This window comes from Silene latifolia, chromosome X, assembly GCF_048544455.1.
Source record: "Silene latifolia isolate original U9 population chromosome X, ASM4854445v1, whole genome shotgun sequence".
Classification (NCBI taxonomy): Eukaryota; Viridiplantae; Streptophyta; class Magnoliopsida; order Caryophyllales; family Caryophyllaceae; genus Silene; species Silene latifolia.
The window spans coordinates 45688599-45709970 of record NC_133537.1 but is presented as its reverse complement, the minus strand read 5'-3'; the positions used below and the strand labels follow the sequence as shown (position 1 = coordinate 45709970).

At 38.8% G+C, this 21372-nt stretch overlaps 2 protein-coding genes across 2 annotated transcripts; both read right to left on the bottom strand.

The window, feature by feature from the left end:
* Positions 1-5355: 5355 nt before the first annotated feature.
* Positions 5356-5760, bottom strand: LOC141617295 (uncharacterized). The gene has a single exon (XM_074434477.1). It carries the CDS (start codon positions 5758-5760, stop codon positions 5356-5358), a length of 405 nt encoding a protein of 134 aa, XP_074290578.1.
* Positions 5761-6348: 588 nt separating this feature from the next.
* LOC141617294 (uncharacterized) lies at positions 6349-7497 on the bottom strand. Its single transcript, XM_074434476.1, has one exon. The coding sequence runs from the start codon at positions 7495-7497 to the stop codon at positions 6349-6351; it is 1149 nt and encodes a 382-aa protein (XP_074290577.1).
* Between the last annotated feature and the right edge of the window lie 13875 nt (positions 7498-21372).

The window sequence follows — 21372 nt, the reverse complement described above, 5'->3', positions numbered from 1 at the left end:
TTCTAAGTCAAGTCGGGTTTCATTCATGTGACGTGTGATAAACAATCAAATTAGATTAAGTTGTTTCATAATTAATCTGATTAAACCAAACATGCGATCTTCACTTTAATTATTTCATAACTAAATTAGACATGTGAGTAATCATGTGAAAATAAGACTAATTCTTAGTCTTAGAAGAAAACGTGACCTATGAAGGATTCAAACATATGAGTAAAACAAATCAACACAAACAATTCTATTCATGCGATTTCATGCAATTCTAATTAATCATTTTCAATTAATTAAAGCAAAACATGTGAATTAGTAAAAAAGATTTCATCTTTTATATGTTAAAATGCCAAAAATATCAAATCTCAACGAATTCTAAGATAGATCTAACAAAATAACATAATTAAACAAGTTCTATGCTTAATTGAAACAAACATGCGATATGTGCAACAAGATTGTCAGAAATCATTATAATTCCTAACAGAAAACAAATCCATACGTAATATAAGCCATCCATTGGCATTAACAACGACATATGATATCCTATCCTCTTTCATACGTAAATTATATCACAATAATATCGAACTCAACATGCAAACGAGTTAGTTAACGATATAAACAATATATGATAATAATTGAAGAAAACAAAATAAAGGAGGAAAAAGAGAAAGGGATTGTTGCACCCTCAACCTACATGTATTGTTGAAAAAGTCTTCGTGTCGTAATCGATTGTAGATATTATCTTGAGGGGCCGCCTTCGACGAGTTTGTTTGCAAAAACCGAAGTCTTCTTAGAAAATAAAGGTTGATTTTGTTTTTAGCTTTGTGAATTCGTTACTAATCCTATTTTAGATCCGAAAGATGTTTTAGAAACCTAAGAGAGTCTAGTTTTCAGATCTGGGATTTAGGTCAGGTCGTTTTAGGGTTTGAGGCACGAAATTTTAGGGTTTGTGTCTCGGTGTCTAGTGATTTGATGAGGGTTTAAACTTTGAATTGTATTAGCTTTTTTAATCCCTTTAATGAAGGATGAATGAAGGGTATTTATAGTGAAAGACTTGCTTGGAGAAGGGTTTAGGTGGGTTGGACGGTTCACACAAAAAAAGAAATAGTATTTTCCAATTTTTAAACTCCTTCCAGATTCAGATACATTCTCTTAACAAAAGAAAGATATCGATTGAATTATGGAAAGTAAGGAAGTCTTACTCTCACACGTTTGGAATAAGCAATGTGAACGAGATTTACGAGCTTTTTTTAATGAGTTGTAACTTCCTAAAAGATAAATTTATCAGGTATGGAAAAGATACTGACAAATATTTTACCTTAAAGAAAGATTGGATTGAAATTAGAAAAGCGAAATAAACTCTTTTTTTTGGCAGTTTGTGTTGTCCGAAATTTTGGAGGCTTTTATGGTATTTTCTGAGTTGGAAGCTCCTAAAATAATATTAATTAGTCTTATTAATATTATAGATAGGTTTCCTACTAGAATTGGAAGATTTTGATTGAAATTATGGAAGGAAGAATAACAACTTCTTAGAAGTTGTAATTCACGGTTTTGGCAACGAATTAGGAGTAGTATTTGATTGATATTTTAACTGGATAAGGCTTAGTGGGTAGGCTTGAGTGTCTATTTTGGATAGGTGTTGGTTCGAGCTCGAGCTTCGAGGCCCAGGGTAGGTCAATCCGACCGTAAGTGAGCAAAGGTCGAGGCTCGGGCTTGATTTGGGTAGTTGTGTCGATGGGAGGTATAAGGTGGGCTAAAAATGGTAGGTTGGGTTTTGATCAAGGATATTTGAATACTAGACTCTCTATAGATGAAAATGGGTTCGAAATCTTTCTTGAAAATCGGATCAAAATGAGCTCAAAACGAGCTCCAAATCGAGCTGCTTCGAGCTAGAGATCGTAACGAAACTCGAGTTTTTCTAATCGAGATTTAAAATGAAATTTAAAATGATTTTTCAAATCAAAATAAACTAAATGACGAAAAATAATATTTATTTTATTTTCAATAAAAACAAATAAATATGGGTAAATAAATTCAAATTAAGGTAAAATAAAATGAATTCATTTGAAATGTGAAAACTAATTTAAATTTCATTTAAATTAATTAAATTCCTCGTCGATAACGCCCATTCTACATCGAAAATGAGCACGGAATAATGACTAAGTCGAACAGTTGTGTACATGTCGTCCTATCATCATCGGGTGTTGATCGGGATTTCTATAGATGCCAATATCGACAGATATGAGTATCTACATAGCCCCCACTTTGACTGAGGCTTGGACAAGGCGCTAGTCAAAGTATACCCCAAGTCCAACGACCTGAGTATTCCGCGGGTCATTTAAGGTACATTAAACAACGTATATAAGCTCGTCAGCCATAAGAAGAGATCATACCTGAAACTCCGTGGGGATTTGTTTCTCCCGCTTCTGATTGGTTGTCTTCGACCTTGATATTTGAATAAATGGTGGGTTGAGCCTTATTCTCAGGCGCCTACGTATCCGTTTGTGACGGAATTAAACCCGCGATTGTAGTTCGGCATTGAAGGGCACGCATTTCTTGCTAGTATGCCTGGATGAACGGATTTATTTCCAAAAGATAACCGTTGCTTCTGCTGTTGACGGAGATTTCCGACTTTCTTGAAGTAGGTCTCTAAAGCCTACGGCTTTAGAGCCCCCAGTTGAAATGTTTCCTGGTATATTAGGAAAGGCACATGCAGCAATAACAATCACATAAAGCATGTAATTGGATCTTAGATCCTAGAAATTGAAAGATTTGAAATATTTGAAATGTTTGAAATGAAACTTTGCTGGGGAGTTGTAAAATGAAACTCTGCTGGGGAGTTGTAATAAAAATGATTTGCACGGGCGGTCAACCCGAGATTTGAAAGTTGGTAACCCGCTGGGGATAAAAATATTTTTGGATCACCGATATTTGAAAAACGATTTTAGGCCTTACGCCTGTAATTTTGAAAAGGTTGGGTCATTGACCCGATCTATCGTCGAACATGATATTTTGACGCCGACACGACTCAAGAAATTGAAATGGGCTTAGCCCGTGCTTATGACTCATAAAATGTGCAAGCTTATACTTAAATATTGACTCGCTGGGGTTGGAAAATGTAGATTGGACGATTCGACGCCCGAACATATATTGAAAAACTCGCGAAAACACGCGACTCGAGGAGAAAGAGGGGTGACGGCCCGCCCGACCGGCTTGGCCCGTGTCCGAGTCTCACACGGCCTCCATGGATGGTAACTCTTGGAGTTTCCATAAACGGATCCCCTTGTTTCCTATATAAAGGGGATCAAGGCTTTCATAATTGCATATCTTTTGCAACTTTTCTTCTCAATCTTTTTCACAAAAAATTCCTCAAACATGAGTTCACTAATTGGAATTATGAAGGGTTGGGCTAATGATTTTAGAAAACATAATACCAAATACTTGTGGAGATGGGGATTCAACAAATCCTTGTCTTTAGACAAATTTCTCCTCAAATTGCCTTCTTAGATGAATGCTTGAAAAGACGGGATCCTATCCATCATGTCTTTACCTTTCCCGAAGGGAAAATTTGCCCTCTTCCTGAGGAATTTACCATTCTAGGAGGGTGGAACCCTTCTCAAGAGCCTGTCATCCCGGATTTCTTACCAAGATGGGAAACAAAATTTCGTGACTACCTCAACTTATCTCGTTTCGAGGTTGACAATATCATTGATGGAGGGCGAGTTAACCTACTTGCCTCAACTTCCAAGTTTAAGGAGACTAATGATCCCGAAATTGCTACTGTTTACTGACGACGGGCATTTGGGCTTATCTTGCTTCACCTTTACTGTTTTGAAGGTAGCATGAATGACTTATCGGGCCAGGGTCAAGCCCGTCTAATTTGGATTGTTGAGCAAATGGGAAATGGTTTAAACCCAGCTTGGGTTATTCTTGCTGAAATCGTAAGAGGATTGGATGCTCGGAAACGCAATCCCGACTTGCCATATACTGGATCAACCCGAATTCTTCAGGTTTGATTTTTCTCTTTTTCTTTTTTTCTTCTTTTTTTTCAGTGTTTTTTTTTTGCCGTTTTTTTTTTTGCTTTTTTTTCTTTGCCACCGCCTCCTTTCTTTTCAGCGGGCTTTCCATTTTTTTTCTTTTGATGTCCGGTTTTTGGCAGGCCTGGCTCTTCGAGAGGCTTGGATTGATTGATAAACCAACTTCGAAGAAGTATCGAGTGAGTAGCTTTCCTTCTCGGACACCAAGATGTGGATTTGGTATGACCGCAAGCTATTGGCATGATGTGATAACTATTGGAGCTGGGTCCCATATTCGTTGGACTTTGCCATTGCTGTCTTTGTACTCACTTACGGGCCTCTCTAATGTGGATAAGACTAGGTATACTACCTTACTGGGCTTAGATCATTCGACCTATATTTATCTGGATCGAGTACTTCGCCAATTCGGTCGTCCACAGATTGTCCCTAAGATTGAGGCTGCTAGAGGCCCAATCTTTGATGTTAGCCATTCTAAGTGTCAAAGTTGGTTGCGGGCTTGGCATTCATGTACCATTTGGCTTATGGTCAAACCTGCAGAGACAACATGGGTTTCTAATCCTTATTCGGCATGGACTATTGAGAAATGCTTCAAGATCCGCAAGAAATTGCAGAAAGATGATGTTCGAGCTTGGGAGTATCGCCAAAAGGAACTAGAGAACCGGGCCTATTTCAAGGACAATTTTCCGACTCTGGATGAGACCGAAGCTGAGACTGGTGAGGGTTCTAAGACTGACCCTAAGACTTCAAGTGTTTGGCAAAGATTGGGCTCATAACCACAATTGGGCCGACACTAGCTGACAGGCTCGGCCCTCGACTGAGTGTGAGAGACCAACTAGGCCCGCGGGAAGAAGATGTGGGTCCTCCGGCGAAACATGCCAAAGTGAAGATGGGTGAGACATCGTCTCGTGGTGATGGGCCGCGCGGCCCGGTTTGTAGCTAGGCTTGAGACTTAGTCCTGGCTATTTTACTATTATTATTTATATTATGTTGTGTGTTTTCCTTCTCGTTTATGTGATGAGCTTCGCTCGGAAATAAAAGTTGAAATGGGCTTCGTCCGGAATTAGAAATAAATAAATAAACTATTATTTATTAAGAATTCCCAATTTCCGCATTCAAAAAAATTCATTTTTGTATTAAAAAATTAATGTTTCGGTTGTACTCTTTTCAAGAGTTGCCTACGTATCTGCTTGCACATATTCAAACCGAGTCCGTAGTTTCAGTTGCAAAGGTATTTAATGCATTATCGGCAAATACCGACAACTTATGATTTATTCTAAATGCATTGCAATTTCAAATATTATTTCATAACATTTGAGAATGAGGTCCCTTTTCAAGGGTAGTACTTCTTCGGTTGATCTAAGTTTGTTGGGTTCGCAAAGTCGTTCCCATCCAGATCTGTCAATCGAACGGCTCCACCCGACAAAATCTTCTTGACCAAATATGGGCCAGCCCAATTTGGTTTGAATTTATCTCTCAAGTCTACCGGCAACAATGCACGCACGGATTTCAAGACCAAATCTCCTTCTTTGATTCCTCGGGGTTTGATCTTTTTGTTAAAGGCCCTTTCTATCCTCTTCTGGTAGAGTTGTACATGATATAAGGCATTTAAACGGCGCTCATCGAGCATTACTATAGAATCATATCGGGCTTGGACCCAATCCGCTTCTGGGACCTCACTTTCAAGTAGGATTCTTAGAGACGGTATTTCTAACTCGATTGGTTGAACTGCTTCCATCCCGTACACCAAATAATACGGGGTTGCCCCCGTTGATGTCCTTTTTGAAGTCCTATACCCCTATAATGCAAAGGGTATCTTCTCAGGCCATTCCCGATAATTATCGGTCATTTTCCTTAGAATAGTTGCAACAGTCTTGTTGGCAGCTTCTACCACACCATTTGTCTGTGGGCGATAAGGTGATGATTTGTGATGTTTGATCTTATACTTTTGAAGTATAAGTTCGGTTTCAGCTTGGAAATGGGTACCACGGTCACTTATGAACTTGTGTGGGACCCCATATCGGCAAATAATGTCATTCTGAATGAACTTTGCCACTTGTTTTGCATTGAGAACCTGATAGGATTTAGCTTCTACCCACTTCGTGAAGTAGTCAATGGCAACTAGAATGTAGCAATGCCCTCCCGTTCCGGAAGGGTTTACCTTTCCAATTATGTCGATTCCCCAGGTTGAAAATGGCCAGGGAGATGTTATAGTGTACAACATCGAAGGAGGTACCTGTTGGACATTCGCGAAAATTTGGCAATTATGACAGTGCCTAACATATTTCCGACAGTCCGCTTCCATCGTGGTCCAATAGTAACCCAATCATAAGATTTTCCGGGCTAACATGTGGGCGTTCATGTGTGGCCCACATTCTCCGTCATGGACTTCTTCCATAGCCTTCTCGGAAGTTGATTTATCGATACATCGTAAAAGAACTCCTTGTGCGGTCTTTTTGTATAACTTCCCGTCATCGGTCTTGATAAATTGGGCCGCCAACATTCGAAGGGCTCGTTTTCCTCGTGTGTCGAGGTCTAAAGGGTATTCTCCCGACTCATTGTATTTCAAGATGGCTGTATACCAAAGATCGGTTTCACTTTCCTCGGGATTGTCGATTGCATTCACATATGATGGTGCGGATCTCCTTTCCACACAAATAGGCATACTATCCATATGCTCGTGAATATTGATTAAGGCTGTCAATTTTGATAATGCATCGGCTAATTGATTTTCATCTCTCAGAAGATGAATATATTTGACATCATCAAAGAATCGTTCCAATTCCTCGATCCTCATTTGATAAGGAGCCAAACTTTCACTTTTGATTTTATAGGACCCGGTTACTTGATTGATTACCAAAGACAAGTCCCCGTGCACTAGAAGTTGTTTCACGCCCAGGTCTAGAGTGCTACGCAAACCGAGCAAACATGCTTCGTATTCGGCGGCATTGTTGGTGACATTGAAGTCCAATTTGATTGAGACAGGCACATGTTCACCTGTTGGAGAAATGAGGAGAATTCCGACTCCATATCCCATGTAGTTGGATGCTCCATCGAAATATAGGTCCCACACGTCATCTTCGATATGGATTACGTTCTCATCGGGAAATGACCAAGTGTCGATTGCCTCGGTTTCTTCAATTGGATTTTCGGCAAGGAAATCGGCCGCTACCCTTCCTTTTATAGCTTTTATGGGTACGTATTTGAGGTCGAATTCGGATAGCATAAGGGTCCATCTTGACATTCTACCATTTAGTACCGGTTTTTCAAACAAGTACTTGATCGGATCCATTTTTAAATAAATGCTAACACTGTAGCTAAGCATGTAGTGCCATAACTTCTTTGTGGCCCAAACCAAAGCTAAGCATGTCTTTTCAAGTGGAGTATATTTCACTTCATATTCTAAGAAATTTTTACTAATGTAGTAAATTGCTCTTTCTTCTTTGTCAACAGTTTGGGCTAGGATAGCCCCCATTGCAGTATCCGTAACTGTAAGGTATTGTGATAAGGGCAACCCAGATACAGGTGGGCTTAGAACTGGAGGTGATGATAACACTTCTTTGACTTTGTCAAAAGCAGCTTGTCATTGTTCATCCCAGATTTTATGTTCTCCAACCTTTAGTTCCTTAAATATCGGCTCGCATATCATTGTCAACTTCGCGATAAATCGCCTTATATATTGGACTCGGCCCAAAAAACCTCGGATTTGTTCTCGGCCCCGGGAGGAGGCATTTCCACGATAGCCTTGATCTTGGACGGGTCCACTTCGATGCCACGGTGGCTAACGATGTGGCCCAATAGTTTACCCGAAGTGACTCCAAATGCACACTTCTGTGGATTTAATCTCATGTTGTATTTTCGCAATCTTTCGAATAACTTTTGAAGCGCTTCGAGATGACAACTTTGTTCTTTGGATTTCACGATCATGTCATCGATATAAACATCTAATTCTTTGTGTATCATGTCATGTAGAAATGTCGTTGTTGTCCTTTGATATGTTGCCCCGGCATTGATCAAACCGAAAGGCATCACGTTATAACAATAGGTTCCCCATTGCATTGTGAACGCGGTTTTGTGCATATCTTCCTCGGCCATTTTTATTTGGTTATATCCGGCATACTCATCCATGAATGATAGAAGAGCGTGATTAGTGGTATTGTCGACCAAAATGTCGATATGAGGAAGTGGGAAATCGTCCTTCGGATTTGCCTTATTTAGATCACGAAAATCCACACAAACTCGGACTTTCCCGTCTTTCTTTGGTACTGGAACGACGTTAGTAACCCAATCTGAATATTCCAAGACTTTGATAAACCCGGCTTTGAATTGTTTGTCGATTTCTTCCTTTACCTTTAAGGACCATTCGGTACGTATTCTACGTAGCTTCTGTTTTACTGGCTTAAAACCCGGCTTAATCGGGATTTTATGTTTTGCAATATCCCGGTAAATTCCCGGCATGTCTTTGTAGGACCATGCAAATACATCTTTGAAAGCCCCCAGTAGATTGATAAACCCTCGTCTTTCTTCGGGATCTAAGGTAGTTCCCATCTTAAGTTCCTTCGGTTCAACTAAGGTTCCCATATTAATGGTTTCGGTATCTTTGATTACCGAGCTTCTTTGGTCGTATTCTTCCAACCCTTTAACCAATTATGGAGGCGGTTCTACCTCATCATCATCTTCGATCAATTCGCCTTCGGCCTCATTCTTAATGTCATTACTAAAACAATCATTTTCAAAAATTGAATTGCAATGTAAATAAAACAAGTCATAAGCAAACTGATTCATTTTATTATTGATTTGAAAATTTGCGATATGCGATAACATTTGGGCCAACTGATCAGAATTCAGTTGTGGAATAGGGGTATTCGGGACAGGCCCTGGAATACCAACATAAGAAGGAAAGACTGGGGAGGGGTGTTTTCAACACTTAACTCCTTAGACTCAGACTTAGGACTCGACTCGGACTCAAACTCGGACTCGGACTCAGACTCGGAACCAGTTTCATCATCTGGATTGAATATCTCGCCTTCTCCAGTAGTCAATTTGAATAAAAGCCCTTTGTTGTCAGTCCATTTAATGGTTTTCTGCCATCCCGAGCTAGTCCTCTGAGGATCTACCTCGGAGATAAGGGTAGATGGATCGAACCTTTCACTTCTAAGGATCATGTTTACCAAACCTTCGTTCGGTATCTCAATTTTCTTCTCTTCTCCGAAGAGAAGGCCCGAAGCCCTGTTATCAGTGATTGGGGCCGGTTTTGTCTTAGCCGGCATCACGGTTCGGATGTCCTCGGGGATGTAGTAACAATCTTGGAATATTTCAATCCCGGGAAGTATTCTCTTAGGCTTCCAATCATAAATGGGTTCGGGAAAATCCAAACAAGGCTCGGCTTCGGCGGCCCTCGTAAAGTATCCATTTAAAGTAAGAAGATACGGTTCCATTTCGATTTCCCGGTCCTCGATCGGTTTCTTACTCTTCTTGAGATAATCTTTCTCAGTGGGTTTATATCCAAGCCCAAATGTCATCCCTTTGTCCATGGGTAGTTTGACTTCGAATTTATCTTCTCTTTGAGGGTATAACGATAAACCAAAGTATTTCCCGGTTTTGAAGACGACCTCGCAAACGCGACTATTAGTGTATAGGTCCATATTCTCCAACTCGGGATTGAGCTCGATAGTGTTGGCTACTTCGAACCCACACGGATCGTTGGGGGGGGGGGGGATCGTCCCTCACTTCGGAAGTGATATCCCCTCCGGCCACTATAATTGGAGTAGCATTGATGGTAATGACCTCACCCTTGAACGTGATTTTGATTTTTCGATGTAATGTTGAAGATACGGCCCCTACCGCATCGATCCAAGGCCTACCCAATATCAAATTGAAGGATGAAGCGACATCTATCATTTGACATGTTATTTCTCGTTCCGTGAATCCAACGCGAATCATTATGTTGACTAGTCCGGACACTCGACGTACTGTACCATCGAAAGCCCAAACCGTTTGATTGGTTGGTATGAAGTCATTCTTTTCAAGGCCCAAAATGTGAGCGGTCTTCAAAGGAAGGACATTTACAGCGGACCCATCATCCACTAAAGTCATCGGAATGTGTTTGTTCCGACATATAATAGCAATATAAAGGGCCAAGTTGTGTTGAGGCCCAAACGGAGGAAGATCCTCATCTGAAAATGTCACGACATTGGTGAGCCTTGGTTGGACGATGAAAGTAACCATGTTGTCGGGAGTGACATTTGGTGACACGGTCATATTCATAAAGCTTGAAGTAAAGCTTGTCGGTGTTCAAATGAACTCAACATGAGTTGCTAAATGGATAAATCGGCCTTAGTCTTTTGGAGTTGCTTGATTAGGAAAGCCTCGGAGATCGTCCCTTCACCAAGAACCTCGACTGTTGCAGGCTCTTTGGAGGACACTTTTTCAGGGATGTCCTTAGGACTAGAGGCATGGCTTACCTTCTCGATGCGAAATGGGCGCCCAGATCGAGACAAATGATTAGACTCATGGGCTTCTTTCCTTACTCATTGGATTTCTGCTTGTGTGTGAGGAACAATAGCACCCTTAGTGAGGTATATATCATCCTCATCATCGGCCCAAATACCGTTAACTTTGTTGGTATTTCCGGAGAGATAAGGAGTACAATCTATAACAAAATTCCCAATTTGAATTTCATTCTTTGGGCTTGGTAGGTACTTATAGCAATCCACAAATATACTTCCGATGTACACTCCCTTTAGATAACACGAGCGAGTGGAACGGAAATGATTAACATTGTCTTCGACAGTGATGAAATTGACATGGTCACCAAATGGGTTAGTGACGTTGTTGGGCTTAGTAGCCAGGATTGGAAGCGTTCCGTTCTCAATCATATCTTGGATTTCATGCTTTAGCTTAAAGCAATTCTCGATGTCATGACCCTTTCCTTGATGGTAGGCACAATAAGCATCGGGTTTGTACCATTTCTTTCGTTGTTCAACCGGTATATCGGGGATTGGACCAATGGGCTTTAGCTTTCCTTGGGCCATCGGTCTTTGAAGAGCATAAGCATAGGTACACCTAATATCAGTAAATACTCTTGGGCTTTGGCGTTGTGGCCTTTTGGACCCATTTTCGAGTGCATTAATGGCTTCCACAAAGTTAGTAGTTGCGAGAGCCTTACTCTTAGAAGATGATCCCAGGTATCCCTTAGGTTTTTCGACTTCAGTGGCTCTAAGATCGTCTTTGACTTTCCTTCCACTTTGGGCCAATTCTTTAAAAGAATTGAAGTTATGGTACTTGAGAGCATTTCGGTAGACGGGTCGTAAATTCTTTATGAACCTATCCACCATTTCAACCTCATCTGGCTTCTTATCTAGCTTCACGCTTTCACCACGCCACCTTGAATAGAACTCAGTGAAACCTTCCTTTTCTTTTTGGGTCATCACCTCTAATGTTCTCATAGAGGTTTGAATTTCCACATTATCAGCATAGTGTCTGCAAAATTCCACTGTGATGTCTTCAAAAGTGGGAAAATTCTTCAGGTCTAAGTTGTAGAACCATTCTTTTGGGTGAGTACCCAAGGATTGAGCAAATATTTTAGAGAGCATTTCAGCAGGTACTCCCTTCAAAGCTAGGTAGTCCTTGTAGGACTTAACATGATGGACCGGATCCTCAATACCCTCAAGCTTTGGAATATCAGTAAGTGCAAAGTTTGCGGATAGCTTGCCTAGAACTGGAGTATATGTCCTTGCATTTTCGAAATGGATACTTTTCCCTTGGGCTAATTTCAATCTATCTTCGATAAACTAAAACCGTTTCTCCAAATCGGATTGAGGTGGGATCGATGAGTCGGTGAGCTTAGACTCGATATTCTCCATCCGAGTCATCATAAGTTCCATTGTCGCACTCAGCTTGTTGATTGCGTCTTCCATTACTTTAAGTCGGGTATTCGGCGGCCTTTCTACAAGAAATCCCGCACCAATCAATATTTTGGATAAAACCCGCACACCTTGGACTTGACCCAAAAACTTGACCCATATGAGAAGACTCGGATTTGAGCAAGACTATAGGTTCGACGCCTAGGTTCATTTTGACATGGGTAAGACTTATGATTGACTTTAGACATCGGTTTGACCTAAACTTGGGATTTTAACGAGATTTGACGGCGTAACGACTCGATTTTAGACTGGGCTTGGTATCACCAAACCCGTGATTGGACCGTGTACGGCCCATGGGTTCGCTGGAGGAATGCCTATGTGGACTAGTTGAGGCGTTCCTTGTGGTTTGACTTGGACTCATGTGATTTGGACCCAAGATTTTAACTTGTGTGATCCAAATGTGTCATATCCTAGATTTTTTGGGATACGGGGTAGATGACCTTGTATAGTTAAGACACTACCTTTGACTCGACTCAATCTCATGCTTGATTAAGAATCGGGAATTTAAATGGGTTGGATTAACTTGAAAAAGTTGTATTGAATTTTCAAATCAAAATGGGCATTATAACGGCCTAAAAATGTCCTTTTTAGATCGTTTTTGAAAATTAAAATATTAAAAATGCTATTTTCGAAAATTCGGATCGAAAATAGAGTTAAAATATGGGAAACAATCTTAACTCAATTACTTCGCTTATGAAGTGATCCTTTCGAAAGTTCGGGATTCGTAAATAGAGTTAAAATATGGATGAAATCTTAACTCTATTTGGGCATTATTTTGCCTTGGAAAATGGATCTTTTTTTTCAAAAGATGATGAGTTTAAAGACTCGGGATTGAAATAGGGTATGTAATTTTCGGAAATTTCGGTAAACAAGACGGAACAAAATTTCGAGTTTGACTGATTGAAATTAATTTGAATTTTCGAAAACAGAAGCCTATTCTAGACATGGGATTTTCGAAAATAGGTTTGAAAAACATGACTCGGGATCAAGCAATCACGTAGTCATTCACATATTATGGATGCAGTGCATGGCTTAGACTCTTCTAAGTCTCGGTCGGTCTTCTAAAGTGGGTTTATGTCAATGATTCCGCTTCATTAGGGAAGAGTAGACCCGCCATAAGTATTGTACAAAATGGCCGGGAATCCACTTGCTAACCTCCACGAATGGTCGGATTAGGTTTTGTTACTCGTCGTCAAGCGTTAGCTAGACCAAAACAATATTTATAACTTCACAAACTACTCTACTCTTAGTAAAGAGGTAAGTAAAGGTCGGATCCCAAGGGACGGGTATTGATGTAGGATTTTCGATTGCAAATGGTTGTGTCTAAGGGTGTCACAATTTGGGTTGAGGTAGGAGATCATCTAAACTAACCAACAATATAAAAGCAAAGCAATGAAAACAAGCAAGATGATTAAAAATGAGATGTAAACAATTGATTAAAAGCACTAGAATGTCATGGGTTCATAGGGGATTCATGGGATTTGATCATACAAACATGTTCTCTACTAGATGCAAGCATTTATTGTTGTGATGGGATCGAGTTGGTTTATGTCTTACAATCACTAAGAAGGTTTGGGTCCCGGAGCCGAATCGATTAGATTGTACAACACCTACAAGTCAACTTAATCCTTCCTATCCAACTATATGCATGGTCTAATGAGACTCGAGTTGATTTATGTCTTACAAGTCTCATTGAAAAGGTAAGTGATGGGTAAAAAATGCAAGGATTCATAGGCTCGCATTTCATCAAACATAACATGTGCATAGGTTGGAATCACAACAAGCAAGCAAATTAATTATGAAAACATATTAGATTAAGCATGAATCAATCCCCGTGTTGGTTTCCCCTAGTTCCCTATTAACCCTAGTTAAGGAAACTACTCACTCATTATCAAGTTTAACATGCTAACAAGGTTGTCAATCATACTAACAAGGCAAAACATGATGAACAAATGAAGATGATTAACAATAATTAAAAAGGATTAAGAGAGAATTATACCTATAGAGATGATTCCAAATAATAAAGCAAAGAATAATAGAAGTACTTGATGATTGATGGAAGGTTGTCAATCCTCCAAATAAACCCAAATAAACTTCTGATTACCCAAAATAAATGATGAACAATAGAGAAATTAAGGAAAGATTAAGAAATGAGATTTGTATTAATGCTAAATTAAGAATTGATTACAAGATTAAGAGAGTATTAAGACTTGATTAAGTTAAGATTAATATCTTATTAAGATGGCATGCTAATCTAGGTAGTACAATGGGGTATTTATACTAGAGATTAGGTACAAGGATTAGGGTTACTAAGGACTTAAATGACTATTAAGACAGTTAAGAAAAGTTGAGGAAGTTCTCCTCTCCAAGAAGATGCTCATCTTCGTTTTGGTAGTCTCCAGGAAATCTGCTCGTCCCGAGCGTCTAGGCAGTAGGCACGGTGGGTTTCGCAAGGGAATCCGAGTGGATTAGAGGAGAGACGCTCGAATTTATTGGCCTCGAGACGAGCGTCTTGGCATCAGGACGCTCGGATTCTGGGCAGGGAGACGCTCGTCCTGGGCAGGGAGACACTTGGATCCTGGGTCAGCATTTCTCTTTTCTTCTTTCCTCAACAATCCTCGGGGATCTTGTTGGGGATGCAAGGATCCTTTCATCATTGCCCAATCTACTTTATTGTCTACATAAGCCTTCTAGTATCGTCTTCCCTTTGATGCTTGGTCATTGAACTTGATCAATTTAGCTCCATTTTGCCATGAAAATGCAAGGCTTGCACTCCTTTCCTACCAAGGGAACAAAACCTCAAAGAATATGCAAAACGGGAAACTAAAGATAGTAAATGACCCTATTATGCACTAAAAAGCGTAGGAACGAGGCTAATTCGGGGACTAAATATGCTTAAATATGAGTCACATCAACGAAACCACCTTGGTCTTTAAACCGGACATAGTGGACGTCATCAAGTAACAATGCAATCGATACACGGGCTTGATGGCCCTCCTAAAGTCTCAATTAGGGTTTATGCATGATAAACAAAAATAAAATATAAACTAGGTAAACCTAATAGCCATTATTTTCTATTTTCAAGCTTCAAGTCCCCAGCGGAGTCGCCAAATTATGGACAAGCGAAATTTACATCCACGCGAGAATATGTGATTTAGAGTCGCCACTAAATTTTTAAATGGAATTTAGAAACCAAGTAGAGATTTAGGTTCATTTGAGCTTACGTGTTAGGAAGTTTGATTAAATTCTTTAATTAACACCCAACCCCGCCCGTTGCAATAACGGTCTCTACTGATGAAAACAATGGCTATATTGGCTACGAGTTCATATGTGCAATCATTGTTTTAAAACCCTATCATGTGACATCAATTCTATGTCGATTTAATGCAATTAAACTTCGTCGAGTTATTTAACATGTGAAGTTCATTAACTATTCTAGTAAACAAACAAAAAGGATATAGAGAAGACGGTTTACTTATCTTTAGCATAAGATAGATTAGCGAACATTAGTTGTATAATAATTACAATAACAATTGCAAATCAAACAACAAATGAATGCAAAAGAGCAAACCAAGGAGGGCACGCATAACGAGGTTGGCCGAGACCTATTCGATCAATTTCGGACTGTACAAGACCTATTCTAATTCAAGTCGGGTTTCATTCATGTGACGTGTGATAAACAATCAAATTTGATTAAGTTGTTTCATAATTAATCTGATTAAAACAAACATGCAATTTTCACTTTAATTATTTCATAACTAAATTAGACATGTGAGTAATCATGTGAAAATAAGACTAATTCTTAGTCTTAGAAGAAAACGTGACCTATGAAGGATTCAAACATATGAGAAAAACAAATCAACACAAACAATTCTATTCATGCGATTTCATGCAATTCTAATTAATCATATCCATTTAATTAAAGCAAAACATGTGAATTAGTAAAAAAGATTTCATCTTTTATATGTTAACATGCCAAAAATATCAGATCTCAATGAATTCTAAGATAGATCTAACAAAAGAACATAATTAAACAAGTTCTATGCTTAATTGAAACAAACATGCGATATGTGCAACAAGATTGTAAGAAATCATTCTAATTCCTAACAGAAAACAAATCGATACGTAATATAAACCATCCATCGGCATTAACAACGACATATGATATCCCATCCTCCTTCATACGTAAATTATATCACAATAATATCGAACTCAACATGAAAACGAGTTAGTTAACGATATAAACAATATATGATAATAATTGAAGAAAACGAAATAAAGGAAGAAAAAGAGAAAGGGATTGTTGCACCCTCAACCTACATGTATCATTGACAAAGTCTTCGTGTCGTAATCGATTGTAGATATTGTCTTGAGGGGCCACCTTCGACGAGTTTGTTTGCAAAAACCGAAGTCTTCTTAGAAAATAAAGGTTGATTTAGTTTTTAGCTTTGTGAATTCGTTACTAATCCGATTTTATATCCGAAAGATGTTTTAGAAACCTAAGAGAGTCTAGTTTTTAGATCTGGGATTTAGGTCATGTCTTTTTAGGGTTTTAGTCATGAAATTTTATGGTTTGTGTCTCGGTGTCTAGTGATTTGATGAGGGTTTAAACTTTGAATTGTATTAGCTTTTTTAATCCCCTTGAATGAAGGATGAATGAAGGGTATTTATAGTGAAAGGCTTGCTTGGGGAAGGGTTTAGGTGGGTTGGACAGTTCACACAAAAAAAGAAAGAGTATTTTCCAATTTTTAAACTCCTTACAGATTCAGATACATTCTCTTAACAAAAGAAAGATATCGATTGAATTATGGAAAGTAAGGAAGTCTTACTCTCACACGTTTGGAATAAGAAATGTGAATGAGATTTACGAGCTTATTTTAATGAGTTGTAACTTCCTGAAAGATAAATTTATCAAGTATAGAAAAGATACTGACAAATATTTTACCTTAAAGAAAGATTGGATTGAAATTAGGAAAGCTAACACTACTACAAATACAGGCAACCACAACGGCCCTTTAACAACGTTTATTCACGAAAATCATCAAAACACGTTGTAGAATTGATTCCGCGAATTTTACCAAACTTAATTACAACGGTTCTGTGTTGTTAACCGTTGTTATTGGTTTAACAACGGGTCATACTTGAAAAACCGTTGTTAATATAAAAACTAATAACAACGGTTAAATTTTAACCGTTGTTAATAATTTGGCGCCAAATTAGTGAAAAGTAATCACAACGGTTATATTAGAACCCGTTTTTAATACTTTTTAACAACGGTTGTAGACTCAATAACCGTTGTTATTAATGTTATGAAAATCTTAAGAACAACAGATTGCTTTATTCTGCTATACGCTACAAAACACAAACACAAGCTAATACTGCTACTATATCATCCTCCATTCCTCCCTGATCGTCTCTCTGTCTTCATCTCCGTCATTGTTGTCACCGTCTTCTCTCCCTCATCGTGTTTATCAATCAGGTATATATATGTTTCTTAGCAACGCTTATAGATATAGGATTTTTTGGGTTATTATCTAATTTGTTGATAATTTAGCTTAATTGCTTTCCTGAATTTCGTTTATTTGTTTGCCTATTATTGTATTTTCTGAATTAGTTGCCTATTATTATGAATGTAGAATAATGACTCGAACTTGGATGATTGATGCAAATATGAGTGACCGCACCTACAAGGATGGTTTAGCTGAATTTTATGAATTCGTTTCGAACAATTTATTTGAAAGGTTTTTCTAGTATTGCATGTCCTTGTGAAAGATGTGGTAATATTAGCTATATGGCTTTTCCGGGCGTTAAAATACACCTAGAAAAGTGGAGATTTAGTCGATCCTATACACGTTGGATTTTTCATGGGGAATCATTAGAGGAAGAGAATAACTCTGAAGAAGATGATGTTGAGGTACACGAAAGGCTAACTGATGATCCTGAGTTTGCCGAGTTTTTTGAATTGGAAGAGTTGGAAGTAGAGAAGTTGAATGTTGGGTCTATAGATAATGAAGAGAATGATGATGAGTCGATTGCTTTTGAAGATGTAGGTGATGACACTAGTAATTGGGATGACCTTAACAACATGTATGAGAAGTTGTGTGAGTCTGAAGCACCTCTGTATCCTGGTTGTAAGTTCACAAAAATGTCGGCTGTGGTGAAGTTGTATAATATCAAGGGGGCAAATGGGGTGAGTGACACGTGTTTCACTAGTTTTTTAGCCTTGATAAAGGAGTTTCTTCCTGATGGTAATGTTCTACCTGTTAAGACATATGAGGCGAAAAAACTAATAAGAGGAGTGGGTATGACATATGAGAAAATACATGCATGTCCAAATGATTGCATATTGTATCGGAAATTATATCAAAACTTAACCAATTGCCCTAAATGTTTGGAGTGGCGTTATAAGGATAAGGAAGGGATCCCGGCTAAGGTGTTGTGGTATTTTCCATTGATACCAAGAGTCATAAGGATTTATGCGAATTCCGATGATGCAAAAATGTTAACTTGGCATGAAATAGGAAGAACAAATGATGGAAAGCTAAGACACCAGGCAGATGGTAAGCAATGGAAATCATTCGACGCTAAGTATCTCGAGTTCGGCAATAAACCTAGAAACTTATGTCTAGCGCTGTCCACTGATGAAATGAACCCACACGGAAATATGAGTAGCCAACATAGTACTTGGCCAGTAGTGTTGGCTATTTATAACTTACCTCCATATGTGTGCATGAAAAGAAAGTATTTGATGTTGTCGTTGTTAATTTCCGGCCCTAAACAACCTGGAAATGATATAGATGTATATTTGGAACCTCTTTTAGATGGTTTGCGATTGTTGTGGGATAGTGGGATAGAAGTATTTTATGCATATAAGAACGAAACTTTCAATTTGAGAGCGATGTTATTGTGTACAATATCTGACTATCCGGCTTATGGCGACCTTTCTGGGCACACAGTTCATGGGAAAGAGGCTTGTCCATTGTGTGGGGAGGATATCGAGTCTGAATACTTGAAGTCTTCTCGTAAGTATGTGTATATGGGAAATAGGAGGTTCTTGTATCATGACCATTGTTATCGCAAGATGCAGAAAGCATTCAATGGAAGACAAGAACTTCGTCAACCTCCTAGAATTTTGAGTGGGCATGAAGTTTATCATAAAGTAAAGCATATTGAGATAGATTATGGGAAGAAGAGCGGTTCTAAATTGTCTACTTGTGGGTATAAGAAAAGATCCATATTTTTTGATAAACTTCCATATTGGCCTGACCTGGAGGTCAAGCATTGCCTCGATTTCATGCACATTGAGAAAAATGTCTGTGATAATATTATCAATACCCTTCTGAATGTTCCTGGTAAAACAAAGGATAACGCCGCAGCTAGGGAAGATATGAAAATGATGGGTATTAGGCTAGAGTTGGCACCACAGAAGAGAGGTAATCGTACATTTTTACCGCCAGCAGCTTATACTCTTTCACGGAATGAGAAAAAAGAGTTTTGTGCATGCTTGAATGGAATTAAAGTGCCACATATTTATTCGTCGAACATCAAAAGCCTAGTGTCGATGCAAGACCTAAAACTCACCGGGTTAAAGTCACATGATTGTCACACTTTGATGCAACAATTACTACCTGTGGCTATTCGTTCCATTTTACCTGAAAAGGTAAGATATGCTATAACTAGATTCTGTCTCTTGTTCCAGTCCATATGCGAGAAAGTCATCGATCCCGATGACGCGGATTCATTGCAGGACCTCGTTGTAACCTCTCTTTGTCAGTTGGAAATTTTTTTCCACCCTCTTTATTCACTATCATGATTCATCTGACCATTCACTTGGTTAGGGAGATTTTGTACCTTGGGCCCGTGTACTTGAGATACCAGTATCCTTTCGAAAGATTGATGAAAGTCTACAAGGACTATACATCTAATCGGTATCGTCCGGAAGGTTGTATTGCTGAACGCGCTATTTTAGACGAAGCTCTTTCATATTGTTACGCTCATCTCTCCCCTGAGGAGTTGATTGGCGTTCCTAAGAATCGTCATAGTGACTGGATGACCGGAAAAGGTATTAGGGGCCAGGTTGAAAAAATTGTGACACGTGAAATGTTGCATTTAGCACACACGTATGTGCTAAACAACGAAGATGAGGTGCAACCTTATATTCAACAACACAAAGATGAGCTCAAATACGATCACCCAAACAAGACCGAGAAGTGGATTGCGAACGAGCATACGAAGACGTTTGCAGAGTGGTTTAGGAATATTGTCTTAGAGTGTACTGATCAAACTGGTGATGACATCTCTCCTAGGTTACTACGTCTTAGTTTAGGTCCAATTGTCAGGGTCACCTTTTACAACAGTTTTGCCATTAATGGATATACGTTTTACACCCGCGAGCAAGATGAGTTGAGCACAATACAAAATAGTGGTGTGAGTTCTGAATTTGAGGCAATGCACTTTGCTACTTCAAAAGATAAAAAGCCTATTTGGGGAAAATGCCTTTATTATGGTGTTATTCAAGAAATATTGGTACTAGATTACATTGATTTCACAATGCCTTTGTTTCGATGTAACTGGGTTGATAACAACATCCATTGTGTCCGAAAGGATAAGATGGGATTTACATTGGTCAATCTGGGTAAGGTTGGCAATAATAAGGATGATCCTTTCATAATGGCATCCCAAGCTAAACAAGTGTTCTATGTCACCGATCCTAAGGATAAGAAGTGGTCTGTTGTACTGTCTATAAGGAGTAGAAGGAGTAGTCCATCCGATAATGGTGATAATGATCAGGATGTCGTTTTTGAGGGAATGGATCAGTCTACCACTGTATCTTATTTTGACGATGTTGACACTGATCATGAGGACACTGAAAGCATCTATATGCGTGATGACCATGGTGAAGGTATTTGGGTTAACGAAGAAACTATGACATCCAAGAAACGTCCTCGATCCTGAGATAGTTCATCAGGACACAGTGATATGGACGACCAACATTTTGAGTCATTTTCAGACCAATAATTTGATGGTTTAATTTATTGGTAAATCAATAATGGTCATTGTTAAATAAAAATTCCCAAATTTGCATGGCATGGTAAATCCTGTAGCTTAGATATGCGGTATGCATGCATCTTTGGTGTTGTCTTATTTTCTTGATCTTATTATTAGATGTGGATCTTTGGTGTTGAAATTGTTGACTAATGTTGCGATATGGTGCTTCTGTTTATTACGATATGTATTGTTCTGAGTTTGGACCGTAATGGAATTACTGATAATTTTTTAAAAAAAAGGTTCAACAATAACAACGGTTATATTTAAATTACCCGTTGTTAATACTTTCAACAACAGGTGTAGTACCTCTACCCGTTGTCAATGATTTTTTTGACATATTTCATTTTGGCGCAAATTTGGTGAAAATATATTACAAC